This window comes from Cinclus cinclus, chromosome 3 (genome assembly GCF_963662255.1).
Source record: "Cinclus cinclus chromosome 3, bCinCin1.1, whole genome shotgun sequence".
NCBI classification, from domain to species: Eukaryota; Metazoa; Chordata; class Aves; order Passeriformes; family Cinclidae; genus Cinclus; species Cinclus cinclus.
In genome coordinates this window covers 20,339,635-20,364,394 of record NC_085048.1, presented here as the reverse complement: position 1 = coordinate 20,364,394, position 24,760 = coordinate 20,339,635, and the positions used below count along the sequence as shown (strand labels likewise).

The 24,760-nt window shown below is 37.3% G+C and overlaps 1 protein-coding gene across 1 annotated transcript in view; it reads right to left on the bottom strand.

Annotated features, from left to right (window-relative positions):
* DLGAP2 (DLG associated protein 2) overlaps nt 1-16,365 on the bottom strand; it is an 81,292-nt gene extending 64,927 nt beyond the window's left edge. Inside the window, exon 1 of the mRNA XM_062488531.1 lies at nt 15,601-16,365. Within this exon, the coding sequence (XP_062344515.1) occupies nt 15,601-16,365 (765 nt within the window). The remainder of the gene's footprint in view (nt 1-15,600) is intronic.
* Between the last annotated feature and the right edge of the window lie 8,395 nt (nt 16,366-24,760).

Sequence of the window (24,760 nt, the reverse complement as noted above, 5' to 3'; positions counted from 1 at the left end):
TGTTCATAAACAGATAGCTTAAAAATAGATTTCTAAGAACCCTAAATGATTTTGCCATTTAACTTCAACTTCAGAGTTGGAAATTTTTGGTTTATAAATATTAGAACCCAAGGAACAATGAAGGCATGGACTGTGAGCTGAGCTGTAATATCTATTTGTAGACATGCTCCAAACTGCAGGAAGCAGCTTGAAGTTTGCATACAGATTTTCATCTGATAACAGCATCACGTATCTTAGACCTAAAACTCCTTGAAAGCTGAGCACATTGGGGTTTATCACCAATAGTCTTTATAAGGGGTTTTCAGGGAGGTGAATGGTGTATTTAAGGTAAACTAAGCCATGATCTTGGCATAAATGGATAGGATTATGATTCAGGGCAAACTTCTGTGGGGAAAAAAAAAAAAAAGAAAATTTGTAATTTGTCTTGTTTCTATTTAGAAACTACAAAATCGTTGATAGAGACTGTAATATATCAGAAATGCAGCAATTTAATACATGTGGTTGCAGGATTGCAGTTGCTTTTATGCCATTCAAGTGATTTCCAAATAGTAAGATTGGTAGATAATCCACACCTGGTGAGTGGAAATCTCCCTGAACCACAAATTACCTAACAATTGAACAGGAGTGGATTCTTCAATCCAAAGCGAAATCGGCCTTGTTTTAATGCTTATGATTAAACATAGCAAACCTGTCTCTGCCAGCATTAATTTTTTTAAAATTTTATTTAATTTTCCAAGGTGCTGAGTCCTCTGGCTCAAATCCAGAAATACACTTATGCATTTACTTAGTTTAAAGGATATAGGCAACTCTCTGAAATGCATTATAAGGACTCATGGTTAAAAAGTAGGATGTGACAGAGTTCATCAGTGGACCAAGGCTGATGCAGCATCAAATCCTTTGTCAACATTATGATTCCATCTATATTAAGCAGTTTAATGCCTTTATTTATCAATACACTATAAGTCTGAAGTCTCAATTAAATATGTATTTAGTAGTTTCTGCAAAGCAGGGTGTCTAATAAAGATTTTCAAGTAAAACATATTTTAAAACTTCTACAGACAGAATTCACTGTGCAGCTGAAGCAAATGGTCCCCTTGGTTTCTGCAGTCTTGAAGATTTGGTTTAAATAACTGACATGATCTGCTTGCCATCTTTACAGCCCTTTGAAGATGAATTAGCCACTCACACCTGGGGAACAGACCTGGGGCTTTGAGTCCTAAAAAGGGATTAAGGGAGAAGTGAAGTTTTAAAAGGGTGTGAACAAGTGAAAATAGAGATATTAAATTAAAAAACCCAAGATTAAGACAGGAAAAAAAAAAAAGACTGAAGATGAAGTCAGATAAGAAGAGATGACATAGATTGCAAATATAAGAAAAATGTTGGAGATTACTACCAGAGGAAAAAAAGAAGACATGTTCTTATACAAAGTAATAGGACAGAGCATGAATCTAAGTGAAATATGGGTTAGATCATGCAAAGAAACAAACTTTACACATTCTTCAGCTTTGGATGGTGATTGGAAAGGAAGCATCGAAAATCTTCCCAAACTTGAAGCCTGTAAGTGTGATACAATATTCTTATTTTTTTTTCAGACTTAATATGCATAAGATTAATGTTGCAGGAGTGTTTTTTATGATTCTATGAGACCTAAGAGATCATTTACATGTAGTCATAGTAATCATAGCCAGTCATTTAAAACACTAAAAATATATATTTTAAATGCAGCATTTTTAAATCTATAGCTGACAACACTAATAGCTGTAAAAAACTGAATTACAAAGCTATTTTATTACTTGATATTATATAAACATATTCTTATTTTTAAATGTTCCTTATTAAATGTATGTCAGCATAGCTAAAGCCAAAATCTAAATGCTGAGAATGGAGTTGCTGGTATCTATGTAGGCCCACTACAGGATATACTGCTCAATTTTCAGTACTAAAACAGAATGATCATATCTTAATATTATTTTCTAAAAAAGAGAAAACTCTTATGAATTTTTCATAGAATAATTATTTTGGCTAGAAACATATTTCCGTCATTTTAGTTCAAAGATAATTAAATAGAAAGTTTAAAAAGACATTGATCAATAACCTTTTACTTACTCAAATGCAGAAAATGATTACTTTCTCGACTTTATTTTTTCTGAAATTCCACGTTCAAATAATTAGATAAGGACTGGATTTAAATGAGTACAATGCAGGCTTATTTGTTGATTGAAGTTGCAATCTTATTTTAAAAGATAGGAATGACTGATTTTGTGCATTAAAGTATCTAAAAAATTAAGCTTCTTCACTGTGATAAGGACAATTTTTACAGTTATGTGCTTTACTGTTTCTGTTGATTGCATTTCTTTTGCTATCTGTATTCATAAGTTAGATGAATTCACATAACAGCTAAAGACCAAAACTAAAAACCAAATAAGTCCTGGTCCATTTGTGCTTGTGATGTGCTGATAGTACATGAGGCAACAAGAATCCCTTTCTAATCAGACCAACTCATTGGCTATCACAGAAATACTTATGGTTGTTACATTATTATTCACAATTAAAATATTTGGGTTTTGTTGGATTTTTTTTTTTCTCTTAAGCCATTCAAAGCAGCACAATACAATTAGCACAGTGAAAATGCTTCTCAAACCTGATGAGGAAGTTTGATTTCTCAGGTTTGATTTAATTTTTGATTCTCTCAGGTTTCACCCAGGGCTATGGAGAACAGCTGGAGTCTTTTTGCCATCTTCAAAATAAATACAAAATTTTAAAAAGGGCCCTTGACGCTGTTTTTCCTCATGGACTGAGAAAAGAATCAAAATTTGAGTCCTAGTTCAGTCCAGCTCTTCGTTTACCTGAGTTGACATGTTAAATACTTGGAAAAATCTTTCCAGATCCAAGCCATCTCAGACCCCAACATAGCTTTAAAGAAAAGCAAAAGCATTATACAAGTGCAGGGATGATTTTTGAGATATTAACAGAAATATTAACATCATGTATGAGGGTCATTAAATATACATCTTCCAAAATATGGAAAGGGCTTTGCAACTTGCAGAAATTCTATTTTACAATAGTTAGCAGCCCCTGAAATTCCCATCTGCAGGGCTTGCAGCCGCTAATTTGGAATAATTACCCTAATTATATACTTACATACAGTGATGAGTGCTGATATTTATAATGTCTAAAAAGGCCTTCCTTCTGTTCAAGATGTTAACATGAATCCTTGTATATGTAGTGTCTATCCACAGAGGAGTTAGACTGCATATTACCATATGAATTTCCTTTTGCAAGAAAGGCTGGCTGACAAGGTCTGGCTGCTGATCTGGTTACAACTATTACAGAGAATGATGAGTCTCCTTCATAAGTATCATTCACTGTTGCTGTAAGGAGCCCCAGGTTCAGAAAATTTGACATCTTTCGACTGTCTATCTACTGATTCATTTTGATATCTTACATTAATCACCTAGGGTCAATTTTAATAAAGCACTTGGTACCTAATGCTTACTACATGTTATGAAGCCGAACTTAAAGTGAATTCCAGAACCTTAGGAAGGATCCTAAATTCCCCATAAAGGCATTTAGGAGAGTTAGTTCCTTTAAAACAGCATACAAAAGGTCCATCCAGCTAACAATCAAAATGTAAAGCACAAAGAAAAATCTCAAATAGTTCTCCTTTCTTGGACTCACTCTACCTGATTACAGACAGCAGAAAGCCCTTCTGTTATTTCCCAGTCAGATACTAAAATAATCTTTTGAAGAAAACAGTTTGGGTTTTTTGGTTTTTGTTTGTTTTATTTTTAAGAACAGTAGCCTTATTCTTTCCTTCTTTGATGAAACAGCTGTGGAAGACCTTCTTGGTCACCTTCTAATCAATAATGTTTGGAGAACTCAGGAAGAAGAAGAAGACCTAGGGCTCATAAATAAACTGTTATGCTCTCCTCCTCTTTTTGTCACTCCCAGCCTTTTCATGAAGCACTCACAGATTTCTTGGGGAGGGCTGGTTAGGAGAGAAGGACTCCATTCACATAAAATGGTGTGATGCAGCTTTGTGATCAGGCATTTACCTGAAAAGAGGGAGCTTAGTTATAACCCCTTGGCCAAACATGAATTCACACAAATTTTATGTAAGAGATTATGGATAAAACTTGTGGATCCTCTTAACAAAGAAAGAAGTGTCTTTGCTCCAAGCTGATGTACATCCTGCTGCTCAGAATGCAATTCAGGGAACTGAGTGTTTGAGATGGTGTTTGACCTTCTATAGGCTAAAGAAGAAACCGAACTGTCATCCTCACAGTGGGTATTCCAGAAACTTTGTTACTATAAAATAAAATATCCTTGCTTTTGATGAAATGTCACTATCCTTTTTCTTTGTTAGAAGTTCTTGTCTTAAAATACACCTTACTACTAATTTTTTGCCTAAATGCCTAGAGCGTCACATGACTAGTTAATGGCTATGAAAGTTATGATTTCTGAATTTTATCCAAAGTCTTATTTCTATCTTCCTTTTATAGAAACAGTATTTGTGTGAGTAGAGTTCTTATTTTTCTTCTTTTATTATTTTATATGTTTTACACTGTGTTTTAGTTTGATTAAAATGAACCAGGCTGCCCATGTAAGCAGCTGAATCACCATCTCTGGAGGTATTTAAAAGACATGTAGATATGACATGGTTTAATGGTGGACTTGGCAGTGCTGACTTAACATTTGGACTCAATGATCTTAAAGAAAATTTCCAGTCTAAATGGCTCTATGTTTATATTCTTCCTGTTGAGTGTACTGATTGTGCTCAGACCAAATCTAACAGAAGAAGGATTTTGGACTCCTAACTGGACTTCAGCAGTAAGTCTGTCTCCTAATTCTCAGAAAGAAAAACAACAGCATGTTGTCAGGGAAAACAGGGATGGATTTAACAAAACTACAGAACAAACTAGAAATAGTGGAATTGCTGAGGTTGGAAGGGACTCTGGAGGTCTCTAGTCCAGCCTTCTGCTCAAAGCATGGTCAGGTACAGCAGGTTGTCCAGGACTGCTACAAAGATGGAGAAGGGTCTTGAGGGGAAGCTCAAGTGTGAGGAGCAGCTGAGGTCACTTGGTCTGTTCAGCCTGGAGGAGACTGAGGGGAGACCTCACTGCAGTTCCAGATTCTGGTGAGGTGAAGAGGAGGGACAGACCCTGAACTCTTCTCTGTGGTGACAGTGACAGGACCTGAGGGAATGGCCTGAAGTTGTGTCAGGGGAGGTTTAGTTGGATATCAGGAAAAGGTTCTTCACCCAGAGGGTGGCTGGGCACTGGAACAGGCTCCCCAGGAAAACGGTCACAAGCACCAAGCCTGGCAGAGCTCAAGGAGTCTTTGGACAGTGCTCTTGGGCACAGGGTGTGACTTTTGGGGATGGTGCTGTGCAGGGCTGGGAGATGGACTCGATGATCCTTGTGGGTCCCTCCCGACTTGGGATATTTAGTGATAATTTGACTGTGTCCAACTGGGTTTTGAATATTTCCAAAGATGAAGACTTCATCAACCTCTCTTGACAACCTTTTCCAATGTTTGACTACACTTAGGGGGTAAAAGCTTTTCCTTATACTTCACAAGAAATAGGTAACCTAGGCCCCCTAAAACTAGTTCTAGGAGTGTGAATATCTAATTTTGTATCTAAGCAATACTGATGACAGAACTGGAAGAAACAATGAAATATTAATTCTTCTGGACTTTGACCACTGTTAATTTGTTTTTTTTTTTTTTTTTTTTTAGTTTATTTCAGTTTAGGGTTTAGCTAAAACAGTCAAAATGGCAACAGCCTTTGACATTTCAAAACAGACCTGCTCCTGTTGCTCCATCCACTTCTATGCATTTGCTCACAGTTCCCAGAATTTTCAAGATGTTCCACAACTAAACTGCTGATCTTCTTAAAACTGCTGATTACTTTACTATCTAAAATGAAACTCTTCTAAATAAAGGGCTTCAGCTGAGGGAGATGACTATCACTTCATATTTCTCATTCCCAAAGGTTAAAGTGAGGATTACCTACCTCATAGGAGTTCTGTGAAATTTAATTAGAATGCAGATATAAAATTAACTGAAATATTGATTTTTACCTAAATCTTTTTTTAGCAATACAAATTTCATATTTTACTGGAAGCAGAAGCTGTCTGCGCATGGAAATGGACTATATATGATGTGAAGAAGGATAAGATATGAAACGTTTTGCTGGTGACATATAATTTTTGTAATTTTATGCTTTCTCAGCCTGGTCAAGAAGATGACACAATCTGAAATGCAGGTAAGAGGTTTTCTTCTAGATCAGGTCTTCAAGAGCCTCAGAAAAAACAGCCTTTGTGCACAGCTGCAAGTAGATGAAAGTAAATGACAATTTTGGAGAGCAGACAGAGATGATTTTTACAAAGTTTCCTTGATACTACAGTGGGAGATGGGAGCGGGACCTCCCGTATTTTTAAAAATTGCACTCAAGAAGGAACACCAAGCAATTACAAGAATATTTTCCCAAAGTTAATGATGATAAGACATTCCTCTGTTTAATGGCTGTGGACTCTAGACCATGTTGGTTAGGATTTCTGCAGGAGGGAAGAGTGCAGTATCTGAAAGGTGAAGCTTCTTTCCTCAGTAGCTAATCTTGTATCTACAACTCACCACAATTCTCAGCGCACATTTTAGACTAGTTTCTTTTGTGTGGCTTTTTTTTTTTTTAATGTGCTGATTTGTTGTGCAAAGAACATGAATTATGCAATGAAGTAATTGAAAAATCTCTACAGAACATTCCAGGGACTCCTCCTCACCGCTAACAATATCATTCTTCATAATTAGCTTTAATTTTCTCATGACACCCTCTACTCCTTGAACTTGACAGCTCAGAAGCACAGAGAGTTCTTGCAGCATTCCCAAAGATGTGTTGACACTGTCCATCAAGGCAGGAGCTAATTTGAGAAAACAAGTCAGCTTTACCTTGCCAGCCATTCTCTCCAGGCTTTGCTCTGGACAGCCATAGTACTACAGAAAGAGGAAGGAAATAATGTAGAACCCAAACAATATATGCTTTACACTGGGTTGAAAACAACTTGACTTCAGGAATTTGGGATTTGGTAATAATCTGGACACTCATGCAGATCACAGAACACAAACCTCCTGTTCCAGCTGGGAGATGTTAAAATGGGGAAAACTGTGTCAGCATTATTTATTGCCTGATTTTATTCTCTCATGTGGAGTTCCAAGCAAACTGCACTAAGCAATCTTTGATGGAAAGATTTCTGTCCAGTGTACTAAAATTGCTTGTGTGTTTTCTAGGGAAATGTGCTCCTTTCACTTAAATAATGTTTTAATAACTCATATCTCACAAGTATTAATTAAAAAAAATAAAAAACAACAACAAAAAAGGGGACAGAACCAGCACTATGTTTCCCAACTGGTTCTCCAGCAACAGCATGAATTACAATTCGAGGATGGCTAAATACTGTAATTGGTGTTGTGAGGACTTTGTGGTTGTGTTTATACTATTCCCACCCCATTACCATCTGTGCTCAAATTGATGGCACAGATCTTTGCAGTTCAGCCCCCTGCAAATCCTCTTCTGTGTTGTTGGGTCTCTCTGGTACCCTCAGGACTCTGCTATTTTGACATGGTGGAGCAAGGTGCAGTCAGATGGCAGTCATGGGCTTGTCCACACTGTGGGTGATTTTAGGCTGCTAAGACCACTGAGATCTTGTGCCAGAGCTTTGATATAAGGTGAACTCGGACTGAAGGGAGGGCTTCGGTACTTGCATGAGAACCTGTTTATAGTCTCTCAGTCTAAGACACAAAATCAGCAGAGTTTCAACCAAGAAACCTGTGTTTCAGTTGGCCGCATATTTCCTTTGGTATGTGATCAAGGACACTGCTCCTTAGTTGGCTCAAGCCACTTCAAAATTATATTGCCTTTACCTTCAGTGGGGCATGTTTTCCGGAAGCAATGTTCATCTTTTCAAGCAACACTAGTAATGGTCAAACGATCTAAAGTGCTACCTGAAAAATTACCCTAACAACAGTAATAAGGATAGTAAATGTAAGTGTTCAGCTGAGCCGGTGAGTTGCTCCAACTCACTGTGCTGCTGCACAGCCATAAGAACTCGGGAGAGAGGATGCAAAGGGCGTGGTGACTGCTTTAGGGCTGGGCAAACACAGCTCAGTAAAGACCCACTGTCCTGTCTGCAGGTGCTGCCCTGGAGCACTTCACTCCCATGATGTGGAGCAATCCTTACCTCTGAAAAAGTGTGGCTACCAGGAACACAACCTGGCCTGTGCTCAGAAGGGAGTTTAGGAAAAAATTGGATTCAATGGATGAAAAAAATGCCTGAGACCTGCTGAGCCACATAACAGTACTGAGGATCTGAATGCAGTGCCAAGGAAACCATCCTGACACTATAATTTGACAGAATAGATGTAGCATAAGGTAGCAATTATTATCCTAGTGGAAATTCACAGAAACATAAAAAATCAAAACTTGGAACTTTGCATGCCACAACAAGCTCCTTTTCTGCCAAGAAACAGAGTTTGTACCCAGAGTTTGTTTTATATGTCTTTGTCTTTTTGGGCCCACTCATAGTTACATATTCCTTAAAATCTTTTTCTATACATTGAATTAAATTCAAATTCTGCTAAAACCAAGCATGAAAAGGCTAAAGACCTAAACAAGATTGCAGCCTGTCTCTTACTACAAGTGAAAGGGAGCCAGGAATACACTTGCCAGCTGGGCTGCCTGACTGGCAGGCAGCAGATGAGACCCAGGGGACCACAACAATAGCAACTGAAGCTGACCACAAGTTTTTCTGAGTCAGGCAAGACCCCACAGAGCTTTCAAGGTTAGAGAAGTATAAAGTAAGAGAAAAAAATGTCCATAAAAAGAAGAAAAGGAGAGGTGCTCCCAACAAACTTAAAATGTACAGCACCTCTGAAACCACAGAGACTAAGAAGCAAGGTCTCCAGTTTTGCAGAGCTATTATAAGGTTGGAGAGGGATGAAGTTAAAAGGCAGTATATGCAGGGCTGACTCAGAAACTGGCCTGTGATAAACAGCATTTTATTTAATTGAAGCAGGAAATGATATAACTATTTTTCTTACAGTTTGTTACAGGTCTACTACTGAAGAAACAGTACATCTTTAAAACACATCTTTTTTTTATTTAAAAGGCTATTTAATAGCTATATTTGCCTCTCATATTTTTTTTTTCTGATTTTAACTAATGATTGACATAATGTTTTGAACAGGTAAGTCCAAATGGCTGCAATTATCTAGCTTCCAGATCGAAATAAGTATTCTTTCCCTGTCTATCTACTATGTAATGATTAACTATATATATAGTTTTCAAAGTGTTTCCCTCCCAGAGTACCAGGAAACCTGTCCTTATGGACAATGAGCTATTTAAATACATTTACAATTCCAATTTAAAAACAAAGCTTTAAGCGCAGCACTGTAAAATGGCTAAACACAGAAAAACGAAAGCAAAGCAACATTTGTGAATACTTCACCATTCTAACAGTCACCTCCTTGCAGAAAAAATGGCATGGAGTGCTGAAGAGAGGAGCTGGGTGTGCCCCAGGCAGCAAGCTTGTGGCCTAGGAGAGTGTGCAGTCATTACAGCCCCTAGTGTGTGTTCCTGGCAGTCTCCTTCAGATGGCCTGAGTGTATATCATAGTACATTATTCCTGTATGAAAACTTCTGCAGAAATAGTGACACCTTTGAGTAACAACTTCAAAGGTCACCCTTCAGCTTCAGTGAAGTGAACATAGAAGAACAATTTGGCAACACACTTCTAACATCATAAAGGAGGATAACTCCCCCTGATTAAAGGGCAGTGGGATCACGGCCTCCCTTTTCTACTCACAGTTTTGACATTTCCACAGTAATAGGGACATGTTCTGGCAGCTTTAAGAAAACACTAACTCTGAAATCTTTCTACTCTCATTTGGAAAAAGGTTTCAGTAATTCATTTTATCCAATATGAGGATCCTAGTACATGGGCATGGAAGCAGTGCACTGTATCACTGATTAACACAGTAATTCAGGATACCAGTGATTTAAGACAGCTGTTTGGTCAGAGTTTTGCTTTAGAAATCATTGATTGAATGTATTTATTTAATTTTCCTTTTTAAAATATTGTTTTCCCTTGGGATGGGTATTTAAATCTTCTGGGATTTGTGGTACACAAACCCATAAGCATTCTGTAAATACAGGGAAATGTAATCTTTATTACTTCTTTTTATTTAATGCTGCACAAGATGTTGCAGGTTGACATTAACACTGTGAATGGACCGTAGGGCAAAAACTGTCCCTTCATTTCCCTTTTTGTCTGGGCAATACCTGTTTGTCTTGCACATCTCCAATGCTGACTGAGACATCCTTGTGGGACTGTAATGGACTGTAGAAAACCAAATGGTACAGCATTCATACATGCTGATTTAGGATGCAGACTGCCCAGCTACCCTACTGTCTATACTAGCTTTTCCTGCTGTGGAAACAACCCAGTTAATTCTTGAGCGGTGGCTGGCCATAAATCATTGTGAAGGCAGTGTGGGTGAGAGTGATTTGGATGTGAGTATCAAATCTCTGTTAGCTCTGGCTAGCTCCACGGTATGCACTTACTGCTAGAGGATTGGATGTAGTTTCTGTAGTTCATGCATGGGTTTTATGTCAAGCAAACAGATACAATCTAGTTTCACAAAGATGAAGTGCTGAGAAGAGTGCATCAAGTTCAAATCAGTCTATCCTTGCAAACCAGAGGGAGAGTGCAAAGCAGTTGTGGGAAACCACAAGGGCAGTAGTTTCATTTGTGTGAATCTCTTCAGTCACACTCATACAGTAGAGTTCCTGGGAAAAGGCAACTGAGGGCTTAAGGCCTATTTATCCATTAGCTTGTCCTCAAAGATTTTCTCCATGTAGCCTTAACTTAAATCAGCAAAGAGCCTTGTCAAAACTGCTGCTTTTTTCTTTTTCTTTTTAAAGAATACAAACTCTGTGCTTTTCTTTCATTCTGTAGAGTACCCAGCTGACATTATTATCCACATGCTTAGCAGTGCCTCTGCTGTAATCGATGACGCTCGTACTCAAATGCACTAGGAAGACAGGAGTGGGTTGAAGACATTTTTAGAACAACAGGCTATTTCCTTTTTCAGTGCTGACTCATTCACTGTACCTTGTGGTATGTTTACCCCAATTGCTTGCTGCTTTGGAGGCTGTTGAATGGGTGAGGAAGGAATATTAATCAGTGACACATCACACTGTGCTCCAGAACTACAAGTCATGGTGAGTGTGATGCCCTTGCCTATCTTTTGGCTTTATTGTAGGAATTATTTTTCTTTAACTAGCATTCAAAATTATTTCAGTTCTGGAAAATGTGACTCTTTTGTGCACATCCTTTCAGCACAGTTATCTAATTCTTTTTTTTTTTTTCTGTTAAAAATCTTTGCTCCTATGCTTCCACTCATATCAGAGTGGAATTTATCAAAGTCATTGCACTGTACACATGTAAAACCTAATTAGCTAAAACAGCTGATGAAAGCAGAGGAGATCTCACAGCTCATTTATCTTTTTCTTAACATATTTTGTGTTAAAATTAAAATTACTTGGAAAACAGTAGCAGCCACTATGGCTAAAACCATAAAAAAGTGGGCATTATTGCATGTGTGTCCTTCTTGGGCTGTTTTGCCTGCTGAGTGAGGTGGCAAAGTTTTTGGTACCCAGAAATGCTCAATTTGTCTGCATTCAAAATAGAAATTAAAGGCCCATACATAATAACTGCAGCTAATCATTCACAAGATATGGTCTGATAAATGCTGTTAGTATACAGTTACAAATGGTTGCCCTCTGCTGTTGAGGTGGTAGTTGATCAACTGATTGACATTACAGCCCTCCCAAATGAGCTTCTCACTCTTCCCCTCTCCCTTGTCCCTGTATGTTCCCTGTATGTATGTAGGAGGAGTGATGCAAACCTGATCTGGATTTTAAATAAGAAAAATAATCACTACTTTATACAGCTTTATTTCAAATAATTTAGTTCTGTCAAACCATCCACTTTAGGGTTCGGTGACCATCCATGCTTGAAAAAGGCATGTTGACTGAATCACCTCTGACTTACAGAACCACACTCCCAGTCCAAGGAGATGCCTTAGCTGCAAGGACTCTGTGTGGAGAAAGGTATGGGAAAAGAGGAGCCAGAGATTAGACCTGGAGATTTACCAGGCTAAAGAAATACTTGCTTTCAACTCTAGTACATGACTGAAGCATATAATGAGCAGACACTTTCAAAATCCTTTGTCTCAAGTCCTGTTTCCAGGCATTTGTTACTTTGCTTGTAGCTTCCTTCCTAGTCAGAAAATTCCTATATTCACTCTTCAGAGTTTCAGTTTGAAGGAAAAGAAGCTCAGTAATTATGGTGGAAGACAAAGTGGAAACCCAGAAACATAGGATAGAAAACAAAGTCTCAAGCACAGGCCTAGATTGCCACAGTCTTTCAGTTTGAGATTCTGCATATCAAAAGACACAGTGGCGAACAGAAGTAGAAATACTTAATGCAGCTATAGAAAAAAATTATAGGAAAAAACCAATAGATAGAAAAGTCAGTTAGCTACTGAGAAACCTCAAATAACTAGGTAGTAGAAAAAAGCCTTATACAAATATAAATAAATTGATACTATTAACATATAAACATAGAAATTTAATTTTTGTTATTCTGAGGAATTCTTACATATTTTTGTATACACTGAAGGACTATAATTTCACAATTTTATTTTAAAAATAATTAAAAATATATAGCTGACATTAGTCAGGAGAAATGTATTCAATATAACTTTAAAAATAGAGACCCTGTGAAAGGCCTTGGGATTTTATGCTGATCTGTTCACTTGTGCAACTCAGGGAAATGTGCTGTTGCACGTCACAATCCCTTGAATTCCCATAGCCATCTACTTTGGAGCAAGGCAGCAAACTCGCCTGGGTAGGGATTCTGGCATGTTTCTCTACCTTTCTCAGTTTCTGAACCTAGTGATTATTTTTATCTAATCATTATTCAGTGATGTTGCTTACACTGTCATAAGAAAAGTTAAATATCCCTCCTCAGTTTTGCAGGAGGGGTGCAATTGAGGGGTGCAGTAATTAACAAATTACATTTCCTGGGTCAGAGAGAAAGTTCCTGGCAGAACTAATAATGGGACATATTTCTGATCTTAATGATTACATCGTGACAGCCCAACATCCCTCAAAGTAGAAGTTTTAAAACCAAACATTTAGTTATGACATTGACAGAATGGAGTCCCCTCAATTTGTTTGCTGACCTTGGGCTAGTGAATAAGCCAGCTACTCAGTCTGAAGGATATTTATGCTCTTAATGGCACATTCTGATATGATGAAACATATGCTTTATTTTAGTATTTTATAATGAGAATATTTCTGTTATAGAATTCCTTGTATTATTGCTTTGGATACAAATATAGGTGCCTTGTGGTAGTAACTGATTACTTGAGTCATGACATATTTACATTATAGGATCCCTGTGAATAGGAAATGCATACTATCCCATTTCTAAAGGGTCTTGAAAACAAAGATCACAAAGTCTCTGTGCAGCAAAACTTTGAATTCACATCTCCTAGATTTTAAGCTGGATAAACCCTCATAATTACAAAATGAAAATTCCTTTCGGTAGTAATCTTAATTCACAAAAAAATGATTGTACAGTAGTGTGCTTTTCTCACCCCTAGCCTTATCACTGGGCTTGATCTAAAGCTTAGTGATAGCCCGGTTAGTTTGTGAGCTGAGTCTTTCACATTCACTTAATGATGCTGATATAAGCTGGGAGTAAGGAGAAGGCCAATGAAAAGTAAAAATTGACGGCTTCTGCAAAGACAAATGAAATGTAGGAGTGGGGAATGGGGAAGAAGAAATAATGAAACGTGTTTGAGAAGGAAAACACTAAACCCAAAAGAGGTATAAAGGAACAGAATTGTCGGGGTAGAAGTATGTAATGGGAAGGAAAGAACTAGTAATATCTAAACTTCTCTGTAATGTCACAGCTGTATGCATGGTTTTAGAACATAGACACTTCACACAGAATGGAAGTCTCTGCACATGACGCACTTTCAGTTCTGGCTCCTTGAGTTAGATCAAAAACTTCCAGGGAAGTGCAGTCTATTTTACATACATGAGAATGTACTTGGATATGATAAAATACCACAGCTGTCAGTCTAGATTTGAATCAATTTACATGGTAATGCTCCAAGGGGCTGCGATTTATTTTCTTTTCTCTGCAATCAGAAACTTTCCCTGTTTCAGTAGGGAAGATTGATCCTGGATGTCTGCATATGCATTTGAAAAGATGTGGCTCTTCAAGTGTGACTCATTGCTATTGGACACCTATAGCTCTGAGAGGGGAGCTGCACAGAAGTACAGTCATTCCTGCAGGGCCCAGAGAAACTGAAAATCTCCACATACATAGATCTGGAATAGATATTTCCTCACGTTAATGTGAGAATTGGTGAAGCTCTGGAGAAAAGGAGTTCCTTAAAAAGAAGAGAATGTGCTCAGAACAATGTGGGCTTTGCAGGTTATACTTAGTATAAATTACTAAAGGAATATTTATATGCTACATTTTTTTTCTGGTGACAAAGCTAGCTGAAGTTCTCCTCTGAGGTACTCTCTCCTTTCTGCTCTACACCCACTAGAGTTCTCTGTATAATCTGATGCTCTATGTCACTTGTGATGGGACTGTGCTGGACATAGGCCCAGTAAATTATGCAAGTGTCTAAAAATAGTATTGTGGAAAGTATTTTTTAAACTCATGTCACTTTATAATCCAGATAATTTTGCAGCATGATAAATAGTTACATTAGTGGGACTTCGGGGTTGCAAACAGCATCAAGGAGAGGGTATTAAAATTTAAATGTAGGAGAAAGTGGGAGCTTTGTTGCTGCAAGAGAAAATACGTGAAAAACACTATCAAAACCAGTCTGAGGCCCAGGCCTGAAATATCTCTCTCTCTCTGAAGTAGCCATGTATCTTTTAACACAGATGTTATAGTAGGGCTTCAAAAGAGGCTCAGTTCAATATGATCCTGGGTGATCCGATCATTAAAAAGAAATATGCGGGCAATCATCACCACAACAAAGCAGTTTGGTACACCAGTAAATCCATTCTTCTGTTACTTACAAAAACATGGAGAAAAGGAATAAAAGAACACAAAATTAGGATTCCCCACAGCCTGTTTTTAAAACCACTTATTCATAGATGTATTTGAAACCCTTTTTCTAGCTCTCAGACTGCTGAGAGAACTGCTCCTTTTTTAGCCTGGTATATATATTTCATCAAGGTGTTCAGTGCGGATTCCAAAGATGAAAACACATCTACTGACCTGAAACTAATTTATATCACACCTGTTTTGTAGTTTTTAATCTGTGGTCTATAAACAAAAAAGCCAGAGATTTCTCACTTTAATGAAATATCTGATCTCTGCATTAGGAGAGCCATACAGAAATTCTTTGAGATATATTTGTATATTCTGTATACTTTTTATAATGATTATGGCATATACTGTGATGCTCTTTTCATTAAAAATCTCAAGAAAATCTTCCTCTTACCTGAAGGTAATGGCACGGCCTCAAGGAAGGTTTGATTTCCTGATGAACCAGAGGCTTATCTAAGTTCAGTGATGATTTGCGATAAGCTTCTTTAGCCTGACTTACTGTAAGCGTGGACCAAGAACTCCTTTTCATATATTTACTATCAGGGGTCATTGGTAGCCCTTCACAAGCCGAACACTTCACATCATTGTTACTTTTGGAAGTCTTCAGTGAGAGATCCCCAAAATGCCCCTGGAGTGCCTCAGGATAGCAGTGGGATATATGATCTGCATGGTGCCTATTTACCACACTAGGGGTTCGGTAAGTGCTATCACTGTCCAAATTATCATCAGAGCTCCACCAGCTACTCATTCCAGATTTATGCTTGCTTTCTGGTTTTCGCTCCTTACTTTTACTCCTTTTGCTATGCTTGGAATGGTGCCCATGATGATGATCGTCCCCTCGACTGTCTCCCTTTGTTCCATTAACATTGCCCTTGGATGATCCTTCCAGAGAATGAGATTTAGTAAAAAGTTTCTGGACAGAATGAACGAGATGGCGTATTCTTCCCGGGCTCTCACTGCGTTGTTCCGCAGCTGTTGAGGTCCGCTGGTACTGTAAAGTATGAAAGCCATCCCGGTGAAGAGGAAGTTGTTTCTCAAATTGGTCCAAAAGATTTGCAGGAATACGGTTAATCTTAGGGTTACCGTGAGACATGGCGCAGTCGTCTCTTGAGTCGTAATGAGAGCTGTAGTGCATTCTGGGGAAAGTGCTACTTGACATGTGATCGCCCATTACCATGGGCATCATCATGCACTCAGAATGAATGGAGCTGCGTGGGGAGCAACGATGGTGGTCCAGCGGGCAACTCTCCGTGGGGCTGAGAAGATACGACGGCCTTGGCTCCTGCCCATGGTGGATATGGTCGTGGGTATGTTCACAATCTTCAGGGGATGCTAAGCCACAAGTATGAGCTGAACATAACTGTGGTTGATTGCGACTACCAGATAATCCTTTCATATTCCTCGGAGCAGGAGAGTATCTTTCTTCATTGAAGTGCTGAGAAGGCGACCATGAGTACTGCTGGTCTGTCATGAGAACACATAAAACCTGTGTTATGTGTCTGATTAAAAGATTAACCTGAAAATTCCAAGTCTATTGAAAAACTAAACATTTTTTCTCTATGACCTTGGTGGAAAGTCTCACCATTCATGAAATTTTTTCCACCATTTAAAAACTGATTAAAATTGTTCACTATGAGTAAACTATGGGGTGAATACAGCCTCCATTCTTTCTGCAAAATTGTCTCCTAGCAATTCTAGATGTTATGAAGCTATTAGTTGTGTAAATTTACTCAAATTTAATGGATACATTCAAGTATTCAATTTATTATTTAATATTTAATATTTATAGCTCATATGTCAAGCTTTGTGGCTAATCATTTAAGTTACATGGGTCTGGTTTCTATTTTGGTGGTTTCACAGTAGGATATATTACATGTATCATTTCTCCATGGAGTCATTTTTGTATACCATAAATTGAACTTCATTTTCTTCAATGAATCTCAGCTTCATGATCCTAAGTTCGCTCTTCATAAGTAAAAATAATAAACAGCAAGAAGAAAAAAATATGAACATGCTGAAATGAAACTATTTTTTTTATTGCTAAGCAGTTTGTCAGTAAGGATTTAGTTCTATTTGAACATCTGTTATCCTTAGTCCAGAAGTATTATTGCTATTACCATACATGTACATACTGCTCTATTAGGCAGTTTCCCCCTTTTTATGACCACACTACAAAATATTTACTTAGTTACTCTAAGTTATTTCTGGAAAATATCAAATATATTTAGGTAAAAGCTGTGGCATTTTATACACTTGATTACTTGTTCGTATGAATCAAGTACTCCAAGTTGTGGTTATTATGCAAGCATGATTGCTAAATAAGAGTAGCTTGTAAGCAAAGATTTTGATACTTAAGCCTTTGATTTTTTTTCTCTCATGCAATTTCTTGCAGCTGTTAAATGTTACAAACAGAGAATTAAAAACAACCCCAGAAATACTTCAATTTGATTTTCTCATTCACTTTCCCTCTTCAATTTCAGCTTATTTAAGAAACATTTCAATAGCAGACAAAGAGATAAGATGCAAGATAATCCTTTAGAGGATAAGACAGATGTGTAAGTGTTTATACAACCCACTTTGCACAGCCTTTCTGCAAATTTGGTCTAAGAATCTAAATAATCTTGCACAGGTGGTTGATACAAGGAAGTTGCAGGTCTCAACCAGAATGGAAGCCAGAGAATATTTATTAACTGGACACTTGAAACCAGGCTGTAGAGATAACACAATAATTGTCAGCAGTTTGAAGTGTTTCTAACCATATGACAAAGCTGTCCTAAATCATATTTCCACTGCTGGTGAAAACTCAGTGCCTGGATATGGTCATGAAACAGATCAATACTCACATCTCTCTAATTTTATTCAACGAATATGTGTTACATCATGATACCTTCAGTACATAAGGAAATTGGTTGCAAGTCTTTAGCATCAGCTATCTCATAATCTAAATGCTGTATATCTCCTATTGTGGGAGATGCTTTGATAATTTTATTACACCTCAATTTCAAAAGAGTTGCACAAAACATTTTAAAATGAATGCAGCATTAAACTAATAAACAGTGAAGTATTCTTCCGCCTAGCACAATGATGCCACACTGAAGCCAAAGATAGATTGAAAGGTACAAATGCCACCTCCATGCTTTATCATGGCATCAAACTTATGGGTCTGTGCATATATCCTTTTCTGCTTCTATTTTGTTTTCCTGTCTGTTTCTTTTACTTAATTCTTGGCTATTATCACATTTAAACAAAATCTTATTACTGCTGATTACTCAGTCTGTTGTCCTATTCAGGTTATAATACCTTGGATAAATGTAGTTACAGGAAGGAAATATAACTGTTTCTTTGAAATGACGTAATTTTGATTATATACAGACATTGCAGTAAATTGTAACAGTGCTTTGGAATTCAGCCACATAAGTAGTCTTGTGATTAGTGGTACTTCACCCAGGATATTGCCAAACATTATCAGGGGAATAATAATGGACCATGTGCTGAATTTACTTAGTCTATACTTCCCCTAAAGAGTTCCCAAAGCACCTGACAAAGATGACTACCATAGTTCTTACAAACCCATGAGTTGAGATAGACTGATGAAGTTTTTTTTACAATCTGGGTGGTAAAACTCTGGAAGAGGTTGATCTAGTTGAAGATGACCCTGCCTGTTACAGGGAGGTTGGATTAGATGACTTTTAAAGGTGCCTTTCAACCCAAAGTATTCTATGATTCTGTATGGAAGGTACTGTTCTCCTTTTACAGCAATAGGAAGTTGCAATACAGGAAACATTCTCCAAAATACTTATGGATTTTCTGATATTAACGTTCACAGAGGTGTGAGCCAGAGGGAGGTGGAAGGAAGCTCTTCTGTCACTCTAACAGCATGATGAAGTCAAATCCAAGCCTTTTCATCACAATCTTGCATATCTATGAATGACTCTAACTTGTATTATGCCTCACCAATGTATTTAGACAAAAAAAGTAAGGGCATGGCAGAGATCCAGAATGAAAGAAAGAGAAAAATAAATAATTTTAAATGAGTTCTTGAGCACAGAATTACTAGTCCCTGGTGACTTCTTTAGGCCTCATGCAACATCAAACATAGCCCAGAAGGCTTCAAACATTTTCATCCTATTTTATCCCTAGGAATATGAGACATGATGATTTCACTGCACTGCAATTGATAATCGAAAAACAGCTTTTCTGTCCCTCATGGCTCCCTGTGATTCCAGCTCATTGCAACTATAGAAAAATACAATTTTCTGTGTGTTGCTTTCACATAGCATGCTTTCATGTGGCATTTTATGTGCTACATGGAATGTCTGAATTATTTTTCTTTGAAACACTGTAGATAGAAACTGCTATATGCATTTATTAAGTGTAATCAAAATAATTAAAACATTAATTAAGAAGTAGATGTTCTCCAGGAGTAATTGTCCCCTCCTAAATCTGTCATAGAGAGTAACTAGAACTAGATAAACTCCCAAATTACTTATATGTACATCATTTAAATTTATCACTACAATTAGGTTTGTCTATCTAGGACATCAAAATTGTTCTTTATCCCAGACCCAACAACTTATTCATGCAAATCTTTTGAAAATTCTTCAGGATTTTGAAATACAATATATAAATTTATCAAGTAATTTGTGCTTTGTGTTATTCAGTTAACTTTCTTCAGGAGACTGAAGTGCTTGAAGAAACAGTTGAGCTGTGGCTTTATGAATTACTGTGTGGTACCAGAGCAGCATAATTGCCCATGTGTTACCACTTAGCCTGCTAAGAAAAATGTGCTAGCTTAAAATTCTACTAAGCTAACTTGCTTTCCTAGCATTTGCAAGGGGCTAAAAGTGTGTCCATGGTCAATGAACACAGCTCAGCTGATTCATAAAAATTCATACAGCTACAGTATTCTTTTTGTCTCAAATCTTTCAAAAGAAATTTAATATTTTGGTATAATGAAATAGTTTCATATTTGATAGATCAAAAAATGACAGATTGGACTGCAGTTTTAGTCTATATCTTGAAGGGGTTTTTTTTGTTTTGGTTTTTTTTTTTTTTTTTTGTTTGTTTGTTTGTTTGTAACAGGAGGTCCTATGTTTGCTCTGGGCAATCACTCTAAAAATTTAAAATGCCACCATCAGAACTAGAGAGCTAAAGGGAGACAGAAGAGCAAATAGACATAACCTAAAGCAGACAAAGAGATAGAGGAATAGGAACAGAGAAAAGTATGAGAGCATAGGAATGGCTTTTTTTAGATTTCATCAGAGTAAAACGGAATCTTCCAATTAACTTCAATGGATAGTCAGATAGTAGTTAAAGACTGGGGGTGGACCTAGGACAAGACATGACCTGTTATGTCAGAAAATCCAGTAATTCCAAAACCCCAAAAATCCCTTAAAGCTCTTCTTTTTCAGAGACTACTGTATAGATATGTCAACCTTTAACCTTGGCAGATGGGAGGATTTCTGCATCCCTTCTCTCTTTGAACTCTTTCCCTGTTGTGTCATGTCATGCCCTGTTTTTTGTTCTCCTGTTTTCAGTTCTGGACTTTCTGAGAGTTGTTCTCCTGCTTCAAGCAGACATTGGTTTGCCTGTGCTTGGGATCTGGCTACAGTTTTTAGATCATCCAAGATTTTTCCTTGTGCTAGTTAGTATCAGGGAAAGAAAGATAGGTTCAAGGACCAAGAATTTGGTTTGCAATGTTTGAAATAACAAATTATAATTGTTATTAATGTTCTAGGTCAGAAGGCTAAAATCCTCTTAGTAATGAAACATAAGAGCAGTGCATTTCTAGAGTTCCTGGAGCATTGCCCTTGGCTAAAGAGCATCAATATGAAAACATGGAAACTTCTCTGACTTTCAGTAGAAGTGCATGTCTCCACAAATATTTTTATGTGATGCATATTAGAAACAAGTTTTCAGGGTGTGATAATACTTTCTGGAACTGCTAAATGATGCATTTTTTTATATATACTTTTCTTTCTATTGAGAAATTAATTTGAATTGCTTTAACCTTATCAGCTTGTCAGTAAAATGCTTTCTCATCTGAAACATCTGTGCTGTTTTCATTGAAGAAGGAACAGTCCTTCTGCGTAGTGTAATCAGGAAAATGTACTGCTAAAAAGAGATATCTAACCTAGCTTTCAAAAAGAGGTGATAAGACAAAACCAGACTGCTGCATGTTTCTGTTTCACACAGGCGAATCAGTGTTGAAATGCATGATGAAAAATATATACTCACAGCTTAACCTATAAATAATAAAAAATGAAATATTGGAAAAATTGACATATTAATTAAGTAAGTAGACATTAAACATGAAAATGGATAATTAAGATGTTTTAGCTAGAAAAATATCTGTCCAAGGTCTGCATTAAGTAGTATTATATGAGCACTGTTTCCTCATTAACTTTTTATAGTATTTTTCTCTGTTCTATTCTAGCCTTGAAAATTAGTATTTACAGGGTTTGAGAAGCATGACTAACTGGCCAAATGTAAGAAGTCTGGAAATGCAAATGGCTTAAGCTTCTGCTATGGTCTCATGAGATTTCCAACCTCTTTATGTAGCACAACATCTGGTATAAAATTTACATAAAATTGGAAAGATTGAGTGACCATCTTCCAGTTTTAGAAGACGACTTGTATTTTTGGTGTGTGCTCTTCATGCAGTGCATTGACCTTTCTGTGAATTCCTACATAACTACTCAGGCTGCTTACTTGAAATATTGAACATTGAGTGGCATCCCCTCAAAGACAAGTTAAATTGGTTCTCACAGCCCTGTTGCAACAAGGTACTTTATGCACACAGTCTCTGCACAGTCAGAGGAGAGAAGTAGGTGGTTCCGAGGACCTAAAACCAAACACCAGAATGCCCAAAGCTCTCAAACAGTGCATGGGCTGCATGTGGATGCTTGGTTTGTTCTGACACATAAACCTGAAAAACAAATACTTCTCTATTCAGAATCCTGGGCACAGTGTGGCAGGCATGTATGGCTCTGTTTCCACTAGCAGTGTGAACAGAGCTAGAGGGTGTGTCCAGCCCATACAGTTAAACTGTCACCATCATAGTTTCAGACTACATAAATAGGAACTGATACATAGGTATGATTTGAAAAGCAAAACCATGCAAGAATTGTTACAAATACACAGCCTAGATGTGGTTTTATTTTTGACTGAGAAACTGGTATGATTCTTCTGAAGCCTAAACTATGTGTCCAAAACCAACAGATGAATACTACCCTTCATGTACATATTTGTCTCTGCTGACTATGGCAAAAACTGGCTGACAAGCTCCAGGGCAGAAACCTACTTCAAAAATGCATGTTTAGGTGATCTAAGGCACATGGGTACTGCTAAACCATGGAAAATGTTTTTGACAGCCCAAGCTAATTCAGTGGAACCACATGACAAGCAGTGACCAAGGGTAAGATGGTTTTTATACCTCTCATGTTAGGTAAGAATGGACATTCAAATTGTGTTTTTAGAACAGCACCAGAGTCCAGAACAAACCAAATTGGAGCAAAGCCAGAAAACCCAAATGGAGAAGTAAGAACCATGTGGAATGCTGCAATTTATTCAGCAGTCAGTTTTGAGCAACGTTTTGCAGGTGTCTGCATGTGGAACAAATATTTGATAGGACCAAATCCTATTGTTCAGCCCAACAATTTTCCACATCTATCCATCTTTCAAATAAAGATTAGTAGACTGATAGTCCAACACCTCAAGGGATTTATTTCTGAGATAAATAAGCATGACAAGAGAAAAGGTTATATAATAAAAGGAGTGCAGAATAATATTCAAAGAGCAAGAATGGAAGAGGCTGGTGGGGGACACAAAGCACAGTATACTGGGAGGAAGGAAGGTACAGAGCTGTGATAACTGGGGAAAGCTTGACCAGGGAAAAGCCAGGTTACAAGACTGTCTGCCTGGCATGGAGAACAGGGCATGCTATATGTGAAAATGAAGAAATGTGGAAACAGTATTTGAGGAATGAAGACTACTCACTTCTAGGTGGAAAAATTGGCCCTTGGATTGTATGGAGATGATGAAAGTCACAATATTGTTCCCATGCCATGAAAAAGAACGGGACAGAAATCTGTGAGAGGCAATATGGGATTTCTATAAAGCCCCAGTGGAGTGGAGCAATGCAGGTTGTCCTCAGGATGGTACAAAACTAATTTCCATTCATTTGAAGTGTGTGGTGTCTTGCTACCAGCTAGTATGCAGCACACAGAACTTCACAGTGCTTTTCAAGTTTGAAGTACATTGCCATTATTCACCTTTCAACAGTGCTATGACACAGGTAAGGCCACAGAATGATTTATTACTTATATTTTTTCACAGAATCTGTATGATCAGTGAAGTTTTGAAAAAAATATAATGTAGCAGGACTAGACTGACCTAAAATAACTAACAAGTAAACTTATTTTCTGGAAAAATCCAGCTGAATGGAGTCAACTGGGGCTTCACTATGTGAATATCATTGAACAATTGGTTATAATGCTTCCAAATACAGAGCAGAAATGCTAACCCAACACCATTAAACTTCTTTTGTTCCTTATTGTGCCTGGCTTTATGGATTTCCTTTCCTAAAGGATGAAATTTTGCTGCTTGCCGTTATTAGGTCATGAGACAATCCATTTCCCTCGGGGACATAAAACTGCCACTATTTTCTCAGCAATTAAAAGAAGCCAAAGTAATTGCATGGTACAACTCAAAGGTATAAACAGAAATCTATACACATCTCTGGAAGTACAAGAGAAATCCTTGTCATGTTGATAGAAGTAACAAATCTCCCATTAACTTTATGGGGCCAGGATTAGTTGTAAATATTTGCTGCGAAAAGTTCTTGGTCATTTTACCTATGACTGTGTTACTTGAGGTAGATGATCTCTAAGCAGGGCTGCATTTTGCAGAATGCACAATTTTGCTGGACTGGAATAAATGTGTTAGAAACCTGCAAGGGTTCCCAGTCAAAAAGAAAATGGCATGGAGGGTGAAACTGGTTCTTTTGAAATACAACCTGTGATAGCATAATTGCCAAAATTTAATCACAAGGATCCAAACCACTTTGACCAACTCTTCAGCTGAATGGAACCACCAAATCTCCAGGGTTTATTTTCTACTAAGAAATACTTATCATTGATCCTTAAAATCAAACAAAAGAAAAAATGCGGATATCTATGATTTCCTTCCTTGATTTTTTTTCTCAGTGTTTCTGGAATTCTTCTGAATTTGTCCACTTTTTATGATGATATATCAAGGAGGAATTTTTCCACCCCATCCAATACTAAGGGGACTGCAAGAACTAATGCTCATGTATCTGAGCAAAAATATTTATTGCATATTCCCTCTAAATTGCCGTTTATTATTTCTTTAAAACATGGGGATATTTTTAAGATTTCACTTATTTTACAGACTGCTCTTCTGGGAAATCAATAATTACTGAAAGCACAGCCATGGAACAATGACTGTTTGATTTAAAATACTATTCTATTTCAAAATTACCTTCATATTTTCTTTTTTAAAACATAAATTCAGCTTTTAAATTATCAGAATTG